Source organism: Myotis myotis, unplaced genomic scaffold, assembly GCF_014108235.1.
Source record: "Myotis myotis isolate mMyoMyo1 unplaced genomic scaffold, mMyoMyo1.p scaffold_m19_p_18, whole genome shotgun sequence".
NCBI classification, from domain to species: domain Eukaryota; kingdom Metazoa; phylum Chordata; class Mammalia; order Chiroptera; family Vespertilionidae; genus Myotis; species Myotis myotis.
The window spans coordinates 4,107,532-4,130,005 of NW_023416322.1; the positions used below are offsets into that span (position 1 = coordinate 4,107,532).

Consider the following 22,474-nt stretch of genomic DNA (forward strand, 5'->3'; position numbering starts at 1 on the left):
GCTACCGCAGAGGTGGGAGAGGCTCGCACTGCTGCAGCTGCGCTTGCCAGCCATGAGCCTGGTGTCTGGCGCCCATCTGTCAGCTGAGTGGCGCTCCTACTGTGGGAGTGCACTGACCACCAGGGGGCAGCTCCTGCATTGTGTGTCTGCCCCCTGGTGGTCAGTGCGCATCATAGCGACCGGTTTCCTGGTTGTTTGGGCATCCCATCCAGTTGTCTGGTCACTTAGGCATAGATATATTCCTTAATTTAGCATTTGTCTTTTCATTGCATTAGTTCCTTTTGACACATAAAATTTTTTTAAACTATAAAAAAGGATATCAATCCTTTCCTTAAAGTTTCTTTGCTTTGGCCAACAAATGACTTTCTTAACCCCAAACCAGACCAATTTTTCTTTATATTTTCTTATAATTCTTTGTTTTTTATTTTATGTTAATTACCACGTTAATCGCCCAGTCAGTCACCGGTGACTGACACTGTATTTTCTGGCTGGAAGACAGAACAGGCTGGGCGCTTAACGTGCTAAACAGATGAGAGGTCAGAGCACGGCTCTGTTCTACATGCACTGTTTGATTTGAGGATGTTACTTAACCCCTCTGAGTCTCAATTTCATTTCCCTGATAAAACAGACATAATACCAACTTATTAGAGTTGCTGTGGGATTCCCAGACGTAATTTACACGGAGCACTTACGATGGCAGAACCCGATAGAGTCAACGAACAGTGGCTATTTCTTTCCATGCTCTCACGTTACATATTAGACTTCTGGATTTCATTGACAGATTTCCATGACTAGCCACTTATGGTGATATTTTCACCTGACTTTAAAACAGGTTTCATACTATTTAATTAATGCTGTAGTTTTTCACTTTTTAAATTACTTTTAAGCCATAATATCTGCCAGTCAGAAAAATAACAGTTCTTTGAAGGCTATCCAGTTATAAACCGCATCCTACCGCTCAGTCCTTTAAAGCTGCAGCCTGGGGTCATCAGATGACCAGTAACAGTACCACCCAAGACTACTAAGCGGTTCTTACACACCAGGACTGCTGAGCTTATTTGTGAACCTGAGCTATCAGCAGATGTTTCCGACTCACCTCCAGCAGCCCGTCCTCTGGCAGGTCGGTGCAGTGCACGGCGTTCTGGATCTTGGATTTGCCGAAGACCGCCCGGAGGGTGCCGGGGCGCAGATGCCGGGCAATTTCCTGTTCAACACACATACGCAGATGGGCCAAGTCAGCCAAGTGGTGTTGGTAAGAAAAATGCCAGCAATATAAAACGTTGGAATTATTTGTTTATGGAATACACGAATACATTGAGGGGACTAGTTTTTCTTGGAAATAGCATGAATGTATGGAAACTTTTCCTGCTGAAGGGCCTTCAAATAATTTAATTTTTTCCTCTTCTCCTGCTCTCTCTCCTTCTCCTTCTCCCTCTCTCCTACGCACACACACTTTCACACATACACACAGGTTACACAGATATACATTCTGCTACAGCATTCTTGGACAGGGTGTGGTGCAAACGTAAAGTTTTTCTGGAATCCTAGGGCACATGGGTGTTCTATTTTACTAAGCACTGCCAACCATTTCATTTCCTTTTTAAAAAATGTATTTTTATTGATTTCAGAGAAGAAGGGAGAGGGAGAGAGAGAGAGAAACACCAATGATGGGAGGGAATCATTGATTGGCTGCCGCCTGCATGCCACCTATAGGGGTTCGAGCCCACAACCCGGGCACATGCCCTTGGCAGGAATCGAACTCGGAACCCTTCGGTCCGCGGGCCGATGCTCTATTCGCTGAGACAAACCGGCTAGGGCCCAACCATTTTCTTAAGTGGTTATAACAATTTTCCCTCACCCACCCGAGCACAAGAATTCCCACCCCCCACATAAAAGCCAACCTCTGATGCTGGGTGAGTTTAGCGTTCCATTCCGGTGGGTGTGAATAGCATCATGGCCTTGGTCCATCTTTCCCTGGTTACTAAAGAAGCTGAGTGTCTTTCATATACATCCTCTTCTGCAAAGTGCCCATTCTTGTCTTTCTCCATTCCTCTATGAGGTTATTCTTTTTCTTTTGAATGCTATTCTTACTATATTCTAACTTCTATTTTTTATCAGTTATATATGATGCGAATATCTTTACCTAGTATGTAGCTTGCCTTTGAGTTTTTAAGTATGTTTTCTGATGAACAGAAATAATTTTAATGAAATTAAATCGTGCCGAGACTGCTGAGCAGCAGTGAGGCCTCTTGAGGTCAGTGGTCATGGAGGTGAGGGGTCACTCAGGTTGTCTGGGTTCCCAAGCCACGTTTCCTGGTCCAGTGTATTGTGTTTAGATGCCTGGTAGCGATGAAGCATAAAGATATAGAATAGCAAGTGTTCACAGCTGCTGTTAAAATTCAGGCTTTCGTTTTGGATAATTTTTTTAGGGAAACGCCTTGATACTTTGATTTTATAGTAATACTTTGTGATTACTGTAAAATATTAGCTATGCCTAGGAAAGTAAAAAATACTGCAATACTAAAAGTGAAAGCTCACTGGATCCCCACAGACCATGTCCCCTCCATCTCCTGGACTCCTGCTCCTCCCTCTGCTTGGACTCTGTAGTGAAAACCATCCTCAGGCCCAGGCGCCAACCACCCTTGATGAAGCCAAAACGAGTGTCAGACACATAAAAGCAACACAAAGTACCAGCATGTGATTTTCATTGAATACCACAAATAACTGTTTAGAACTGAGCACAGCATGCGTGAGGGGTTTAAACAATTTTCCAAGCTCCACAAAATCACCCCCATATTCACTCCCCACATCCACCTGCCTGCTCAGCCCCAACCCGTCGAATGCTTGGTCATTGCCCAGCTCATCACAAGCACGAAACATTCAGCTCAGGTAGTCCTGCAGTGGGAGGAAGCGTTCTGCTTGAAGAATGACCTCTACATCTGAGAGGTGGAAAAATGCACTAAGTAGAATGGTGATTAGCAAAATGCTGAAAAAAAGGAAGAGCAAATGTATGTAATTATTCTATTGCTGTGTGCATTAAAAAGAACATTATTGATTATTGAGTAACTAGAGGCCCAGTGCACAAAATTCGTGCATGGGGAGGGTGTGTGTGTGTGTCCCTCAGCCCAGCCTGCACCCTCTTTAATCTGGGACCCCTCGAGGGATGTCTGACTGCCTGTTTAGGCCCAATCCTGGTGGGCAGTCAGACATCCCTCTCACAATCCAGGACTGCTGGCTCCCAACTGCTTGCCTGCCTGCCTGCCTGCCTGATCACCCCCTAACCACTCCCCTGCCAGTCTGGTCGCTCCTAACTGCCCTCCCCTGCTGGCCATCTTGTGGTGGCCATCTTGGACCACATGGTGGTGACCATCTTGTGTGTTGGATGGTCAATTTGCATATTACCTCTTTATTATATAGCATATAGGATGGGTCTATTCAACTGATAAAATATATTATAAAGCCATTCTGTTTCAGTTCTCCACAATATGGGAGAGATATGCAAGAATAAAATCACCTTTCACTTAAGAAATGAATTAAATTGATCCCTAGCTAGTGTGGCTCAGTGGGTTAGAGCGTTGCCCGAGGACTGAAGGGTCATGGGTTCAATTCCGTTCAAGGGCATGTTTCGTGGTTGCAGACTTGATTTCTGGCCCTGGTCAGGGCACATGCGGGAGGCAACCAATTAATGTGTGTCTCTCTCATCGATGTTTCTCTCTTTCTGTCTCTCCCCCTCCCTTCTATTCTCTCTAAAAATCAAAGGAAAAAATATCCTCAGGTGAGGATTAACAAAAATATTAAAAAATAATAAATAAATGAATTAAAATAGGAAGGATTCATGAAATGTACTAATTATAGAACTTTAAGAAAGACAACTTGGTGATCAACTATTGAGTATATTCATTAAATGAGTGGCACATGGTGGGTAATCACACCTGTAATTAGTCTAATTTTGGGCAAATTCTAAGTAAAAGAAAGGAAGGCTTCCCTAAACTATAGGGTAACCATAACCACAGTGATATAGATAAGTGGGTGAATATTAAGAGAGGGACTAGCATAGCTCCTGTCTGGGCCACCCTAGGACAGCTGTGAAGCAAAGAAACAAAACAAAGTCGTGTTATAATCACTGCCCTCATCCCACAGACAACGAGGGTAATAGAACATAATATGAAAGGCCAAGGAAGCAGCTGCCACCATTAAAACAGCACAGACCCACGCTGGTTCTCCCACAAGGAGCCCAGCACTATTAACAGTCCTCTTCCCGGCCCCTCGGGAACCTCAGCAATATCTCACCAAAGCTCACGTGCAAACAGCTTTCCGTTTGCATGCAGCTGTGAGTTAACTGAGACAGTTGCAGTTTACATTCCTGGAGATAAGCAGTATCAGACTAATTCACGACTAAAACAAGATAAGGAAACACTGGGAGAAACTGGTAGCAGGAAGGGAATCTGAGAAGAGGTGGAAAGGCTCCTTTTTGTCAGTCCGAGGATCCTCTCCCACCCAGGGAGGACTCGGGGAGGAAAAGGAACTCAGCCGCCGGTGGCCCAGGGTGGCCCAGGCTCACTGAATGAGCCAGCAGGGAGCCCACAGTGAAGGCCCGTCACAAAGGCCACCTGCTTGCATATGAGGAGCCACTGAAGCATCTGACTTCTCAGCACTTAGCACTCCGGGGCCACCAGCCCTTATTCTTTCCTCCGCCCACGCGGCACCGCAGACCAGGCCGGGCCAGGCTCCCCTCCTGAGGGTGGCTCCTGCCAGGGCTCCCTGGGGCTCTGTCTCACCTCTGGCTCTCCCTGGGCAACCTCATAAATGGTGCTGGGAACTAGGGCAACAGTTTTGTTTTGTTTTGTTGGGTCTCGGTTCTCTTCCATAATTTCCCTTATTGTTTGTTTGCTTTTCAGGGGTTGGGGGTGGGATAATAAATAAATGATTTCAGTAATTAGAAAGAAAACAATAAAAATTACATTAAAATGTTTTATTTCACGCCTCAAGAACAGAGATGTCTTCCAATTTTATTATAGAGGCTTCTGTTTTAAAGCCTAAATGTAGTGAAGCCCAAGTAGAAACTCCTCACATACAATCTCGTCTGATCTGCAGCTACTCAGTGGATAAGCTAGAGTCCATTGATCAAATAAAGGAATCCGAAAAAAGCAAAACAAAAAAAAGGACACCCTACACCTTGCATTAGTCACAGAAATTGATTTACATCTGTGTTTACTTCCTAATGCTTTGTTCATATTGCAGACAAATGAAGCATTTAATCAAATTTAAATATTTTGTCCTGTTTTGAAACAAACAGCATAATCAAGAGACAACTGCTGAAGGTTTGCCAGAGACTTGCAGTGTGGCCTGTGGCCCAGCGGAGTCACATCACCTGAGACTGTCAGACAAGCAGAATTTCAGCGCCCCCTCCTCCGATGAAGAGAGAATTTACACTTCAATAAGATTCCTGGGGTTTCCTATGTTCATGGAAGTTGAAGAAGTTCTGTGTTAGAACACAGGTCCTCTAATTAGCATCTAGACCAGGAGATGAGGGGCATTCATAAAGGATAAATTACACAAGGAACTCATGCCAACTGCCAGTCAGAAGCGCAGAGCATCAAAGGCACGGGGTTGAGGAAAACAGAGCCGCTCTAGGCTGGGCCTTGGTGCTTCTTAAGGACAGAACTTGGAAAAGCAGAGAAACTGGAGTACGGTAAACTCACCCCCTCTGCACAAATCCCGTTTTGTAAATGTGACAGACCCAGAGCTTTGCCCACTAATATGCATTTTACCTGTTACACTACATCTTACATTTCGGTTTTACTTAGAATGTAGGGAAACCTCTTTTTGAAGCACCCTGAAAGGACTTTTATTAGAAAGAACAGAATCCTATATAATAAAAGCCTAATATGCTAAGTGTCCGGTCGTCCGGTGACCAGCCGACTGTTCAACCAATCAAAGCGCAATATGCTAAGGCTGCTCAACACCTCACTATGACATGCACTGACCACAAGGGGGCAGATGATCTGACCAGTAGGTTAGCTTGCTGCTGGGGTCTGGCCGATAGGGACTGAGCAAGATGGGCCGGGACATGCCCTGGAGCCCTGCCGCAGTCCCTCCCTGGCCCAGTTGTGCATTGGTTGGGTCCTTCGGCCTGGCCTGCGCCCTCTCGCAATCCGGGACCCCTTGGGGGATGCTGGGGAGCCGGTTTCAGCCCAATTTACAGGCCACTCCTCTTGGAAGGGCGCCAGACGCAGGGCTCCCGGCTAGAGGCAGGTAGGAGCTGCAGGCGGCATTGGACTGAGGGTTTCTGCCCAATCTCTGCAGGCTCCCCAGAGGGGCCCCACTCGGGCATGAATTCATGCACTGGGCCTCTAGCTTTAAAATAGTATGAATAGTCAATCCCTAGGTTGCATGCACTGAGTTAATATTTTCATTATATTTTAAGTGCTTTCAAAAGCCCCTGCCCACACTTACTACGGAGGAGCTGGGATCATTGTCCTGACATCTCCGGTCACCAATCAAAAGCCAACAAACGAACACGAAAGGGGGCACTTGTCTGCAGGGTCACATTTACGGCCCCGAATGCCTTTCTTGGGCTTTGCCAGTGGTAGGACTGTCTCACCAAGATATAAATAAAACGCCTCGGAACCGCCTCCCAGGACACTGTGGCTCAGGGCTGTTCCTGCCACTGCAACTGATCCTGGGCCCAAACCTGGCACCTACTGAGAGTCTGGGAAGGTGGCAGCTCTTTCCTGCCCCAAACGCTAACTTCCCTGGGGCCTCGAGAAGGTTTGAAAATACATTCCTCCCACCTCGCCACGAAGCCTGTGTCTCTAGGAAGTGCAGTGCTGACACCTGACACTGACAGTGCGTGTGCACTGGGGAGATTAGGCTGCCCGCGGCTGCAGCTCCCGGGACTCAGATGCTGGCGGCTCTGCTGGCGGCTGTGCCCAGCCCAGGGCGGAAACTCTCGCCCTCCTTCTGACTGTGATGGGGACATGTCTGATTATTTTCTCAGGGAGTCAGAGCAAGTGACCTTCGCTATGAATAACAAGTGGCAGGGTGTGAGAAATGACCCGTCCGAATTTCAATGACAGACTGGGGAACAGAAGCGTGGTGAAAATGAGACTTTTAATAACACTCTCGGGACCAGGCATTGTACAGCACACACGTGGGCAGGGATCAGAGCCTATTTATTTAGTCCCTCCTCCAGTTCCTCATTGGCTGGTACTATGAGTCCACCTGTTTCCTATACCTCGCCTAGGTCTTGCTGTCTCACGTTGGGCCATTTAAGAATTGGGCTGAGGCCTTCCTCGCTGCCTCCACCTCCCCCGTCTAGCTGAGGCAGATGCCTGGGGGAAGGGGGGGGTCCACCATGATGCTGGCCCCACATTCTGCTTGCTCTGGGGAAATTCCTCAAATTCCCTCAGAAGCCGACCATGCTGGAGATGGATCACAGAGGTCCATTTCTTACAAAAGGGAAAAAAGGGACAATATTAAGCTAAGAGATCTTGAAGGGAACAGATCATGGGGGAGAAAACACTTCATGCAGCCAAAGAGAGGTAAAGCGTCACTAAGGAGGAATAAATTTTAAAAGTAAAAAGGAAAATACATGAGAGGAAAACAAGGCACTAAAGGGAAACTCATTGTGAGGATTGTTCAGGTAAACGCACCAGGAAATGGGGTGTAGATATAAGGAAGGGAAATGGAAACAAGTGAAATGTCAAAATCATACACACATGCACACACACACTCACACATGCATTCACACACATGCATTCACACACACATGCATTCACACACATGCGTTCACACACACGTATTCACACACACATGCATGTGCACACACATACACACTCAGAAGAAGAAGAAAGTAAAAAGCCCATTACAGGCAGAAGAAGATAGTTACCCAAATCTCTTAACCCCTGTGGGGACCGAGGTGGCGCCTGTGGAATAAAGGGTGAGGGAGAGAGGCTGGGTGGGACAGAGGGGACGTGGTTCCCAGCAGTAATACGGGGGGCGGGGGGGCCAGGGGGGACGTGGCCTCAGCAGTAATATGGGGGGCGGGGGGGAGAGGGGACATGGTCCTCAGCCATAGCAGGACGAGCAAAGCAAAAGAACTTGCAGGGAAAACAACATTCAAAAATATCAGGAGAGTCAGAAAGGTCCAAATCCAAAAAGATACAAGTGTCTTGGAAACAGTGAAACCCACCTGTGCGGTGTCATGAGGGTGACTGAGCTGGCATGTCACACAGCTCACCTTCTGATGGAGCAGGGGACTGGGCAGGGACAGAGGGGCTGGTGGCACCCGCACCGGCGAGGAGCATGGGCTCCGTGCCAGAGGCCACGTGCTAAGAGTCCTCAGACAGACTGTGGCGATGGCTGAGCCGGTCTCACCATCCTCAGAGGCGCAGGGCGCGCAGGGCGTGCGGGTGGGAGGGTTCAGCTGGGAAAGGAGTGAGATAAAAGGGCCGCCTCCAGCCACGCCCGGCCTTCCCCCTCCAGGGGCCCTATCTGACCCGGCGCTTCCTCCTCTAGAACAGGGCTCTTCACTTCGCCTGGTGCCGAGGCCTCTGGGGCAGTCTGATGAGGACTAAGAAGCTTTCTCAGAGGCCTGTTTTTCAATGTCCACAATAGGATTACAAAGGAGATGCGTTATTTTGAAATACAATCATCAAAATATTTTTAAAGTTGTGATACAGTAATGTGCATCTTTATCAAGAGCTAGCAGCTGAGCCAATAACTACTGTCCTTTTCAGGTAGCAAGACTATCCAGGACGCGGTGAGGTATGTGCGCTGCGGGTGGTGTGGGGTGCTGCGGAAACCTGATTCCGGCGGGGAGCAGAGTGCAGCACTGCATCATCCCAATGATGCTCACTTCTAGGGAACTCTAACCTTCCCTAGGAGATGAGTGAACATAGTGTGTGGGTTTTTCTCCTCATCCAAGTTCACAGACTCCTAAATTCTACTCCCTGAAACTTGGAGGGTCTGTCAACACCGGGACGAGAATCCCGCTCTAGGCCAGTCTCGGGCTGTCCTCAAGGGGGAGGGGAATTCCCAAACTAAGCCCCCTCCATCCCCTCAGCAGGGAAAGGGGGGGGGAGAAAACAAACCAAGGAAACAAAATTACTTTTCCAAATTCCTTTACCTGCAGATAATCCTTTCACTCTATAACTGGAGAATGGCCTAAAAGGCAGGTTCTGTGATAGAATATGGGGATGAATAGGTTTTAACCACAGGACAAGTGATCACTTTCTAACGTTCATGAGAAGTCGAAGGCGTGCAGCGTGATGGCCCTGGCCAAGGCTGGGAGGGAGGTGCTGGCTGAGGCTGCAAGTCCAGGAGCAACATTCTGAAATGGAGGTTTTCTTTCTCTCCTTCCTGAAAAGGCAAAGCTGTTTCAAAGCGCTTCATGGTCTCTCCAGGTGCCCGCAGCCGGCTTAGCAGGAATTCTAGTTTGGATTTTCTTCTTATCCTGACAGTCATCACTGACTTCTGGCAACCAAGTAGGAAAATGCTTCATCCCGAAGCCCTCCTTGGGGCGTGAGCACTATTCTTGGGATCCAGGATTAGCTTCACCCAACCCAGGATTTCTCAATCTCATGTGGCCATGAATGGTTTTCCCCTTAGATAGGTACTTGTATTCATCATGGCAACCACAAGACTCCATTGTGATTACTGACCACACAGCGATTTCCTTCCCCTCGGGCCAAGGCACTCTGGCTCAGGGAGGCCTGCCCTCCATCTTTTCATTGTCAACCCCAAGAATACGAGGCCCCTGGAGTCTGTGAGTGCTTGGCTGGCCAGTGGGTTGGCCGATGGGTTGATCGACTGAATGAATGAATGTCTGAGAGACGGAAAGAAATGCTGAGTGCAGGTCGCCGTGTGTCCCTCTGCCGCGAGCACAGGGAGGAAAGGCCAGCACAGGCAAAGTTTATCATAAACTTCTCAGTGCAAGTCTAGTTCATGTTCCACTTAAACTGAAATAACGGTGCGGCCCTCTCGCTGCAGAAGAGGCAGGTGCGTCCTATCCAAGCATCTGGAGCTCCGAAGCGACAGAGACCAGGTCACTAGTGAGTCAGCAGCATCTCATCTGCAGTCTGTGCATGTTTAATGGGATATCTCAGCAGGTATCACAATTCCTAGCAGATGATGGCAGCTAATAGGAAGGTGACAGGCCAAAACTGGGCATGATCCTAAACAGTTTCTCAATATAACCTTTAGTGGGTTGGATCACATTTATAGGAGATAATGAAGCAGTAAAAAGTTATTCATAGAGGTACAGATTTAGGAGAAAAATATTAATAGTTGGATTTCAACCCGGTAAGCCTTTAAAGAATGTTTTTTTCATCGACCATCTGTTTTAGGATCCTGATCAACTAATTCCACCCACTGCATAATCCCCAAAGCAGAACTAACAAGAAACAACATCTGCTGGTTACAGCAGGGTGACATATAGCATTTTTGTTTTTACAAAACTTGAGTTCAAAAAGAACCTTCAAAATTAAAATTAACATTGAAGGACCTGGACGAGAGCCCACTGCTGCCAGACTATGTTCTTTAAGAACAAACAGAACAGGCCACTCAAGAACTTCTTCGCCGAAGACCCGGGGTTCACTTTTCCTAAAGCTGATCGGGGCCTAAGTAAGAGTTTAAACTCAATACTGAATGCTTTTTTCCCTATTTCAGTCGCCTATTTCTGAGAACAAAAGCTGCTTATATGTAACTGAAATTTAAATCAATAGCTCAGGAAGAAGAGTTAAAGAATGAATATAATGAAAGAGGCTTTGGGGTTTTAATCACTGTTTCTGTATTTCTTTCAAAATCGAACAGTCCCTTCTATCACAAACTTGTTCACCTGGGGGATAAGCTGCCTGGCTGCTCATACCCACACCAGAATCACCACGTCCTGCAAGCTCGCCTTCCAGATACATTTACCTTGTGCAATCATGAGGTAAATTTTGGGGGTGCCTACCATCTCAGTTTTCCGGGGGCTGAGGGATTTCTCAGATGCTGGACCTGGGAGAACCCTGGGCGAACTGGGACAGTGTTGGTTACTCTGATGGGTATATGACACTGAGGTAAGTGGGGTGTGTGTGTGTGTGTGTGTGTGTGTATGTGTTTTGTTAGAAAAGTTATTCTTTATTAAAAACATGATTTAAACAGGGTTATTTTTCATTGCTGAATCACTTAATAGCTAGTGTAAATTACTGCATGCAAATCACTTCGAATTCAGTAAATTACTATCATGTGATTGTGCAACTACTCTACATTCTTATTGTACTTAGAATACTTTCAATTTTCTTACTTTAAAAATGCACTTACTACTTTTCTGGAGATGTATATTTTATATTTGCTAAAATCAATGAAATGCTTATAAAATAACTGAGTTGGTTATTCTAAGAAAGGTGATTCCTGCATTTTGCTATAAACTAGCAAGAGGAACTGTGGTTTGGCTGGTTTCCACCTGTGTGTGTGTTGTGGCCGCTGGTCGGGCATCAAAGCTTCTCGTGGTTGCTGGGCACTGAACTGACCAAGGAGGGGCAGGGACTCACCCTCCACTCAGCTCATCTGCAGACTGAGGTGAACCAGCAGCGAAAGCAGTGAAGAGAGTTCCACTCCATCCTATTTCCTTCCTGTAGACCGGGGGGTCCCTCCACATTCCTTCTCTATCCACTTATCCTCTTGAGATAAAGAGTTGCCCTGGCTGGTTTGGCTCAGTAGATAGAGTGTTGCCCTATGGACTGAAGGGTTCCAGGTTTGATTCCAGTCAAGGGCACATGCCAGGGTTGTGGGCTCAGTCCCAAGTAGGGGGCATGCAGGAGGCAGCCGATCAATGATTCTCTCTCATCATTGATGCTTCTATCTCTCTCTCCCTCTCCCTTCCTCTGAAATCAATAAAAAGTGTAAAAAAATAATAAGAATTTCAAGAGAGATAGAGGGGGAGAGAGGGGAAAGGGAGAGAGGGAGGGAGGGAGGGAGAGAGAGAGAGAGAGAGAGAGAGAGAGAGAGAGAGAGAGAGAGAGAGAGAAGCTAAGCTACCCAGTAAACACTACCTGGCTGCTTCCCCGGACGCCCACGGCTCCCACCCCGGTCCATGTCACCAGCATCTGGGGCCTGGACTGCAACCTGTGCCCTGTCTCCCTTCAGACTGTTCTTACACTAGTCAGGATGATCCTGTTTAAAGTCTAATTGAGTCACTACTCTGCTCAAACTCTTCAAAAACTAATGGTCTCACACAGAGACCAGACAATCTCACGTCATTACAAGGGTCTGCCCACCCTTCTCTCTGACCTTGATCTCACGAGTAACATTCAATGAACACTCGCCGCCGTCCCTCTCTCCAAGCTGCCTCCGCAGCAGAGCCGCATCTCAGGCACTCTGGCTCAGCCACGTACACTGGCTTCCATCCTTCCTGCTGCCCCCCTTTGATGTCAAGGCCTGTCCTTCCCGACTCTAGAGCCCCTGCCTCCAAGCTCTTCCAGTTCAGCTTGCTCTCCAGGAATAGCTAGGCATCCTCAAAATTAAGCAGATGCCAGGAACTATATGGGATTCTAATGACACCACGTCCACCATTTCAGCCTGGCTTTTAAGGCTACCCAGCCCACACTCCCAACCCGCCCCACCGGATTTCCTCTAAGCAACTGTATTTCCTTGTGCTTCCAGGTGCGCACTGCCCACCGAAGCCCAGCAGGTATGTCTGCTGAGGGCCAGTCAAGGTGCAGATTCCTTCATCGCTGCCTTTGCGCATGCTTCAGAGATTTCCCCACTCTCTCTGTGCCTTGACGCTTCTTTAAATCCCGTTTACGTCTGTCTCTTCCTCTAACAAGGTTTTCTCAGTCACTTCCACTTCCTAATCATTGCTGCTTGCTAACAACCCTGTGACACTTTCACCCAAACGTTAGTCCTTGCTTGCGGGTTTCTCTGTAAATGCTCTAAACACCTTTTGTGTACTCTGCCCCCCCCCCCCCCCCACACACACACACAGGGCTTCGAAGCACTTTCTCAAGCTGACTCCTTAGCAGGTGCTGCTAGCAGACTATTCTACACCTACGGGCATTCCCATAAATGCTGTCTGAGTCAAAACGCAGCGGATTGGCACTCATTTACAGTGACTGTTTACAAGTGGTAGTGAAAAGAAAGAAGGAGAAAGCGTAAATGTTAGTTAGTTTTTAAAGTCAGTCACACTTCCCATGATCCGGCCAGCTTGTACCACACGCATGGAGATTTCCCATGTGTCCTAAGGCAACGTCTGCTTTTCTACCTCCTCTCTGACCCTCGCCACCAAGCGCCCATGGGAAGAGAGCCCAAAGCCATTGGAAGGTGTACAGAGAACACCAAGCTTCACCCAGTCCCACTGCGCACACTCAGTGTCGGATCTGGTCTGAGGCCACCAGATCCACGTTCTTTACACTGACTGCTTACTTACGGCCTCCCTAAGCCAGAGGAGAATTAGTACCTTGGACAATTTCCCCCACAGAGCTTGGTAAATTTACTTACCCTGACAATTTAGCAAAGAAGAAACAACAAAAGAAAATGCCACGTTAAATGTTTCTGCCCATTCTGTACCATCACTAGGCTAATAAAAACTCACTGCTTCTTAGAATATTATACAAAAAATAAATGATGGGAAATGCTACTTTGAATTAAAAGTTTTGTCTAATATGTCCCCATTTGTATTATTTCTTTTAAAGAACAAACTGAAGCTATCAAACCAGTGAAGACATTTGGTTAAGGACTGAAACGGACGTGGCGATATTTAACAGTAACTCACAGGATCCGCAGGCCCACAGAGCTCTCGGAAGGTCTTTGCAGGGTTCGTCTGCAGGATCTCCAATGCCACGCAAGGGCCAGAATATATTTCTGTCACCATCTCCTGTAATATGTAATATAAAATATTAAAAAATAAAGTAAAAATTACCTTTGACTTCTTCCCCACCTATACTCTACACTTTCCCAACAAAAGTGTCTGTGTTCCCTCATCTCCGTTCCTACCACTGCCACCGCGTGAATGTAATCCTGGACACTTTCACTATCTGAAATCATTTTCTAGGACAACCTCCTTTCAAAGGGTCTCTCCTCGTGAGCACAGTACTGTCGAAAGCATCTCTGAAGAAATACATTCCAAAGCGCTCCTTCCAAAGACATGAGAAACAGCAGGGAGAGGTTTATCTCCTCATTAAACACCTGGAAAGCAGACCCTCTATGGAGCCACAGTCAGACACTGGGTGAAGGGCAGGCCAGTGGTCCCGGGAGAAGGGAAGCGAGCGAGGTGAGCTTGCAACTGCCCAGCTCCCTGCCTGGAGGCCTTTTCCAGACAGTGGGACAGGGCAAGGAAACAGAGCCCAACATTCTCAACCGTCCAGGAGACAAAGATGGTGCATGGACTGGACTCGCCGGATGGACTACTAGAGGGGGTGCAGGAGCCCTGGGAGGGTAACCCCAGGGATCTGCCAAGAACGTCACTTGAATTGTTGGCTAAGAGACTGTGTGTGCAGAGGTCACAATCCAAGGCTGAGATAAAGAACTCCCAGAGCATATGTGGACTGATTCAGACACACACGAAGCTGAGAAGGGCTCACGCTCTGCAGGCGGAGTGGCCAGCCCTCATACAACACCTAGGGCATCAGAGAGAGTTCGGGGGGGGGGGGGGTGTGAGCTCAGCCAAGGGGCTAGGGCATCGGGGGCTGAGCCAGACCACAGGGCAGCAGCAGAGACAGGGCCAGACCATGCAGGGCTGGGGGCCCTTGTTGTGGCCCTGCAGCGTTTATGGTACACAATGCCAAAGTAAAATAAGACTTACTTGTTATGACAATATTTCAATATTAATCTGAAAGTAGTCATCATAACAAATAGAAATGTCAGAAGTTGAGAGAGGAGGGAGGGGACGTCATAATTAATATGGTCCCCAGAGCCCTGCCCCTGAGGGCCCCTGACTGTATCCCCTGAAGCCACTCTGCTATACACGAGGTCCTGTGTGACTGATTTTGGTGGATAATTGGGGTGAATCTGATTTCCGGTCTCATGCTCCTGAAGTTCCACCTGCACTAAATGACAAGAGCCAAGTTCTCAGCAGGGGGAGGTGGGGGCATGGACATGCAGGGCTGAGGAAGCCCATGGCTGCAACAGAATGTTCACTCTCAGCCTTGACCACGTGGGCTGAGGAAGGCCCAGGCTCCAGCAGTCCTGGAACCAGCCAGTTTTCCTTGGTGAAGGAAGGTTGAATGGAAAGGGCCTCGAGAAGAGAGGGGATGGAGGTCTAGTCTCATTGTCAGGAACAATGAACTTCATGCAAAAAGAAAAGTCAAACTATCTCTGAAACAGCAGGGCTAAGGGGGCAGTGTACCAGCACAAATGTGTCTGAGACAATTTGATAGAGAGGGGAAGGAAACTACCTTTGATTAAATGCCTACTATGTGTTATTTTAAGGAACAATCTGGTGTACTTGAATATCGTCATTTGTTTCCAAGGGCCCTTTCAGTCTTGTTTCTTCCGTCTCAGTCCCATTTTCAGATGACTCCACCCGCATTTGTGTCATTGAAGTAGATGGTAAGTACTGCTATGAAGTTATACGATCATGTTAAGATCTACTTGCTTTTAACTTTCTAAAGCATTTGGGACTGAGAATATTATAAACTTTACAGATAATGTCAAAATGTGTCAATATCCCAGCAAGGTTTTTCCCCCTTGCATTTTCTGTTTCCCCTGCAGATTTCTGTTTCATAAATGAAACATTAAATGTTTAAAACTGACCCAGTGGCTCTCAGGGGTAGAATATGGCAGTCACTGGGCATCACGGACTGGCAGCTGGCAGGATCCTGTATACTTTAAAGAATACTTTCCCGATTAAAGATTACCCTGAGACTCCCCAGCTGTGAGACACGCAAACTGTTTCCAGTACGAACGCTTTGCGCTCAGTTTGATACTTACGTTATACTCAGACACCACTCCTTTATAAACTTCGTAAAACTCTTCAACGTTAGCTCGGTCCATGTTGAACTATGTTAAAGAAAAACACCCACAAAACCATAAGTTGACCAAGCAAAGAAAACGAACTACACTTTAAGCACTCAACATTTATGATCTCTTGGATGTATTTTCTTTACTTTAAAATGTAAAGTTTGCATGAATCAAATACTCTTTGAAGAAACTGCTATCAGAGGCTAGCTCATCAATAATAAAAATGTGTAATGATTAGAGTGCTCAACGTGTCAGCATCGCTCTTGGTCCTGTCCACGCAGCATCTCCTCTGATGCTGCGACCACCCTGCCACGTGAGGGTGGCACCAGCCCCGATTTGCATGAGGCTGAGCCTCAGAGGGGCTGTGGAGCCCCACAAACCTGGGTTCCATCCCGGCCTGACCTCACTGGTCATGCTCTTCACCACAGCATTACACCTCTCCGAACAAAACCTCATTCCCAGCACAAGAAAGAGACACACATAATGCATTGGTGTTTGTGGGTAAATGAGTGGCACAAGAAAAACATGTGACTAAAGAAAATTACTTGCAATTCTGTCGAGAAGGCTGAGCATAAGGTTTCTCCCAAGCACCCTGAAGCCCCTGGTTAGTCCGGCGCACGGTAAAGCGCCTGGAACTCTGCTGCTCTTCCAAAGGGTGCAGGCACGCTGACGAGACCAGCCGACAGACTCCTGCCTGCCCAGCTGCACTCAGACTGAGTGAGAAGTAGAAGCTCATCAAGTCCCAGTGTCTCAAAAACTAAGACCTTAAATGTTTTCCGAAATAGCCTCAGGCTTTCCAATTTTATTTCCCACCTCATTCCACTCACTTTGCTTACTGTGGCCAGGACTGACAATTACGGAGAAATCTCTGCCTACTCAGACAATAATTCAAACGAGGGGCATTTATTTTATTAGCAACATAACCATACAGGGAGGGAATTTTGTTTGGTTTCTGGTGTTTTTTTTTAATCCTATGTTCACACAACCTGTACTGTTAATATAATAAAGTAGTAACAGAAAATACAATTTATTAAATACCTAGCAATTTGCACTGAAAATTCCACAATTCTTGCAATGAAAATTCTTCCATTAGGTAGGGTTATTTCATTTAATCTAATTAGGTAGACAATAATGGTCCCCTTGCTTAGCTGATAAAACTGATAAGAATATTTGAGCCCTGGCTGTGTTACTAAGTGGTTAGAGTGTTGGCTCACACACTGATGGGCCAAGGGTTCAATTCCCGGTCAAGGGCATGTACCTGGGTTGCAGGTCCAATCCCCTTTGGGAGGCAACTGACGGATGGATGTGTCCCTTTCACATTGATGTTTCTCTCCCCGCCCCCCGCCCCCCACCTGCCTCTTCTCCTCTCTCCCTCCCTTCAGCTCTGTCTAAAAAGCAATGAAAAAATATCCTCAGGCGAGAATTTTAAAAAAAGCTTGACATCTGGCCACTGTCACATACCTAGAAAGCAGCTGACCCATGACTCATAAATAGATCTTTAAGACTCCAAAAAAGAAGGACTATGCTTGTCACAAAATCACCATGCATCCCCCACAGGTTCAATGAATCCTTTTTAAATTATTCTTGTTTTCACTGAGCACCTACAAGGGCCAATCACTGAGTTACGTTATAGGTTGATCCAGCCAGACTTAGATCAATGTTTACAACTAAAATTCCCACACTGGTTACTTTTTAAGCAGGCTTAGGTCCCACAAAGCTGCGGATACATCGCCATGCTGCTACTTTGCGAAGGTTTTGGCTCACAATTTCTTTATAGTCCTAGATAAGAATCTTCTAGATAAGATTCTTCAAATACCAACTTCCTCACCAGTCTCCAAGTTTTTGCCTGAAGACTTTGCAAACCAATCGATATTTCTGAGCTTTTCTTGACCTATGGGCAGCCCCACCAATCGGATCAGTATTTCACTATCATAACAGCAGAAGCTTGCTGGCCTTGGGTACTGTAACACCCACATTGTTTATCATCTGCACCCAATTCCTCCTCAAATGCACTGGTAAGCGGAGCACAGAGGCCTGAGCCTCGAAGGAGCGATGCTGCTTCTTCAGTGGATGGTTTCCTAAACGTGTGTTGGGCAGTCTGCCAGCCACCTAGGGGCTGCAAGGCGCTGGCTCTGTGAAGGTGCCGGAGGGGAAAGCCAGAAACCAGCACAAGGCCCAGGTTAAGAGAAATCCGAAATGATCTCTTCCCCCACTCCCCTCTGAGTCACAGATCCAGACAACAGAAAAGTCACTATAACTACTTAGCTTAATTCTATCTTTTGTTTGTAAAAACTAAATACTTTATTTCAGCCCATATTTGCCAGCAAAGTTCCAAGAACTGCATAAATCTACTGTACCAGCTTCAATTAGGTGCACAACTTGATTGTTAGTTCTCTCAGTGAAAGATTTGATGTGTAAAAGAATTTCAAAAACATTTTTATTATAAGACTAGGGGCCCAGTGCACAAAATTCATGCACAGATAGGGTCCTTAGACCTGGACAGCAATCAGGGCTGATCAAGGCCTTCCGGCTGCCAGCCAGGGCCTCCCTTCCCCAGCTGTCAGCCAGGGCCTTCCTTCATTCCATACCGCCCCCTGGTGGTCAACGCAGATCATAGCGAGCGATAGAACTCCTGGTCTCCTGGTCGAACTCCCAAGGGGACAATTTGCATATTAGGCTTTTATATATACAGATTACCAAGTTCAGTAACTCTTTTTGTGTATTTTAGTGCAGAGAAAATTCAATGTAAAACAGCTTAAAACTTATGTAGAAAAAAACAATTCCTTAATAGGTTGTGACTCATTGCAAACTACGTACCATCTGCATAGCTGAGATCTCAAAGCCTGAGTCTCGGATGGCCATTAGAATCTTCCCCAGCATTCCTGGAAATACAGAACAAATGTGTGAAAAATGCAAAACTTCTCAGGCATTTCAGCTGCTTAGAAATACAAATTTTCTGCATCAAGTTACTTTCCTTTGCTTACACTCTCTATGAGGAAATCACATTTCCCAAGGGACACTAAGTCCCTGAGACAGCACCTATGGCCATTCCATCCACTGGAACCCAGTCCCTGAGACAGCACCTATGGCCATTCCATCCACTGAGAAGTCATTTCCATAAGGGAACCCAGTCCCTGAGACAGCCTCCTATGGCCATTCCATCCACTGGGAACCTAGTCCCTGAGAAAGCACCTATGGCCATTCCATCCACTGAGAAGTCATTTCCACAGGGGAATCCAGTCCCCGAGACAGCCTCCTATGGTCATTCGATCCACTGGGAACCCAGTCCCTGAGACAGCCTCCTATGGTCATTCGATCCACTGGGAACCCAGTCCCTGAGACAGCCTCCTATGGTCATTCGATCCACAAGGGAACCCAGTCCCTAAGACAGCCCACTATGGCCACTGGATCCACTGGGAAGTAAGGGCTCCAGGAACATCAGGGATGACCCTGAAGACGAAAACATTTCTAAGATACTATTTTGCTCTAGGGCCCATGAAGTCCAGTGATGTGCAGAACATGAAAATCAAACCACTAAAACTCATACTACAAGAAAATGAAATTCCCAAGTATTAGATACACAGAAAGTTCAGAGAAGTAACATCAGATTAAAACTGAAGAGGCATGCCCTAACCAGTTTGGCTCAGTGGATAGAGCGTCAGCCTGCGGACTGAAGGGTCCCAGGTCGATTCCGGTCAAGGGCATGTATCTTGGTTGCGGGCACATCCCCAGTAGGAGGTGTGCAGGAGGCAGCTGATCGATGTTTCTCTCTCATCGATGTTTCTAACTATCTCTCTCTCTTCCTCTCTGTAAAAAAATCAATAAAATATATTTTTTTAAAAAAACAAAAACAAAAAAACTGAAGAGGCAGCAGAAGCTCCACACGAACCTGGGAAAGTGAGCATATCCTCAGAACAGTAAGACATCAAAAAGAAAAACAGCTGAAAAGAGAAATGTAACCCAAATGGATGAAGGCCCTGGGTGTCAGCAGGAGGAATTTGTATAATGGGGTCTATGAACACTGCAAGGCTGGGACTGATTTTCAGATTCCATTCACTTTCTATAAAAATATTCTAAGTTTTTTTATTTGTTCAAGTCAACTAAAATTGTCTGTCTTACATACATTCACACACACCCATTCTCACACTCACACATACCAACTCAGACTCACATTCACACACACACTCTCACACCCATTTTTATACTCACACATCCACTCGCACTCATACACACCCACTAACACTCATACACACCTTCTCATACACACACCCATTCTCACACTCACACACACCCATTCTCACACTCACACACACCCATTCTCACACTCACATACACACCCATTCTCACACACACCCATTCTCACACTCACACCAACTCACACTCACACAAGCCCACTCTCACATTCTTACACTCACACACACCCACTCACACTCATACACACCCACTAACATCCACACACACACATTCTCATACTCATATACACACCCATTCTCACACTCACACACACACACACATTCTCATACTCACACACACTCACCATATTCTGGGTCATCTGGGTGCTCACCCAGTCATCCCAAATCACCAATAAGTACCAGTGTCTGGATGGGCATCTTATCTAGGTTACTGTTACTGCAGCTATTTTCCTTGTAGAAGGCTGAGGGATAAAAATATAAAATAAAAAATGATGCCATCTATTTTCCAAATGACAAATTGGTATCACATGAAGGCCAAATGACATCATAGCACACTGTACAAATAAAGGTTGTGTGGAAGTCTGAGCATGTAACAGGCTCATGTCAAACTCTGAACAGTCTGTACCATATCCACATTGACCTTCATGATTTAGTTTTGGCAAACATCTATATATATAATAAAACCCTAGTATGCAAATTGACCAAATGGCAGAATGACTGGTTGCTATGATGTGCACCGACCACCAGGGGGCAGACGCTCAATGCAGGAGCTGCCCCCTGGTGGTCAGTGCTCTCCCACAGGGGGAGCACTGCTCAGCCAGAAGCCGGGTTCATGGCTGGCAAGTGCAGCAGTGGAGGCGGGAGCCTCTCCTGCCTCCGTGGCAGCAGTCAGACATCTCCCAAGGGGTCCTGGACTGGGAGAGGGTGCAGGCTGGACTGAGGGACATCACTCACCCCCATGCATTAATGTCGTGACCGGGCCTCTAGTCTATATATATAAAAGTCACGTGACCGGAATGATAGAACCAAAATGACCAGAATGATGAGTCGCTATGACATGCACGGCAGCAGCCAACCAGCCCGATCAGGGCCCCCATCAGCACCCCCAACCTCCTGCAGCCCCTCCCCCTAGCCGGCCCAGCCTTGATCAGCCCCCCAACTGGATCAGGGGCAGGGCTGGCCAGCCAACCTTCTGTGTCCCCTACCCTGGCTGGCCCGGCCCCAATTGGGGCCGGGCCGGCCAGACCCTACCAGTGCACGAATTCATGCACTGGGCCTCTAGTCACATTATAAATTTGATCCATTATATAGCTTTGTTTGGACTGAATTTATAAAATTGTTTTAAACAGTTGTACATGAAAAAGTTTATAATTAACTTTATATTTGGACATATTTAAGTTGCATTTAAGTAAAATAATTTATGTTAACACTGGGAATACCTTTTTTCCTTCAAGAGGAAACCCTGCCTGCTGTGGGTCAGTGTTGAGCATTGACCTATGAACCAGCAGGTCACTGTTCAATTCCTGGTCAGGACACATGCCCTGATTGCAGGCTCGATCCCCAGTAGGGGCATGCAGGCAGCCGCCAATTGATTATTCTCTCTCATCATTGAGGTTTATATCTCTCACTCCCTGTCTCTTCCTCTCTGAAATCAATAAAAATAAATTTAATTTTTTAAAATATGTAAAAATAAAAGGAAACCCTGCCAAAAGCAATGGAGACTCCCAGAAAGCCTGAGCAGAACAACACAGGACAAAAGTGGTGTTGTAGGAAGGTTACTAAGGCAACAATGATGGGGCAGCTGATCTGAGGGAAGGAATAAAGGACAGAAGAAGAACAAAGGCTTCTGAAATGATCAACATGCCGACTGGGCTTGGGTGGCAGCAGCAGAGAAGGAAGGAGTAGAAGACGTTGCCAAGCAAATGTAACAGGACGAACCTTGACAGACTGTGAAGAGGAAGGAGGAAGGTTTTGAGTCTAAGTGACTGGCAGAATGTGGCACTTTAAAGAAAAAGAAAAACAAAAACACGAGTGATGTAAACAAATGAAGGAAAACGACACTGAATTATTTTGAACAGAGAAACAGAATTTTAGAGCAGGGCACTGACGGGTACTTGGGGACAGAGCTTGGCCATTGGCTGAAGAAGATCACTGAGCGGTGAACGAATGAAGTCCCTGGGAGTTGGGGCACAGGTGCCGTCCAGAGATATTATGAGGTGCAGAGAGATTAGAGCTGGTGATGAGACTAGATAACTACTGTTTGACAAAAAGAAGAACAAAAGCAAAAAAGAGCTTTAGTTTTAAAGTTTGGGAATTGAAGAATGAAAATAAATAGATAC

At 46.6% G+C, this 22,474-nt stretch overlaps 1 protein-coding gene across 5 annotated transcripts in view; it reads right to left on the reverse strand.

Moving 5' to 3' along the window:
* NME7 (NME/NM23 family member 7) overlaps positions 1–22,474 on the reverse strand; it is a 112,236-nt gene that overhangs the window by 42,555 nt on the left and 47,207 nt on the right. For 3 of the 5 annotated variants that reach the window (XM_036343424.1, XM_036343427.1, XM_036343425.1), the window contains exons 8-11: positions 18,760–18,824; positions 15,913–15,981; positions 13,757–13,858; positions 1,097–1,204 (exon numbers count right to left, since the gene is read on the reverse strand). In XM_036343424.1, coding sequence (XP_036199317.1) covers positions 1,097–1,204; positions 13,757–13,858; positions 15,913–15,981; positions 18,760–18,824 — 344 coding nt within the window. Of the gene's footprint in view, positions 1–1,096; positions 1,205–8,854; positions 10,201–13,756; positions 13,859–15,912; positions 15,982–18,759; positions 18,825–22,474 lie in introns of those variants that run through there. The other 2 variants (XM_036343426.1, XM_036343428.1) reach the window with 2 other exon arrangements.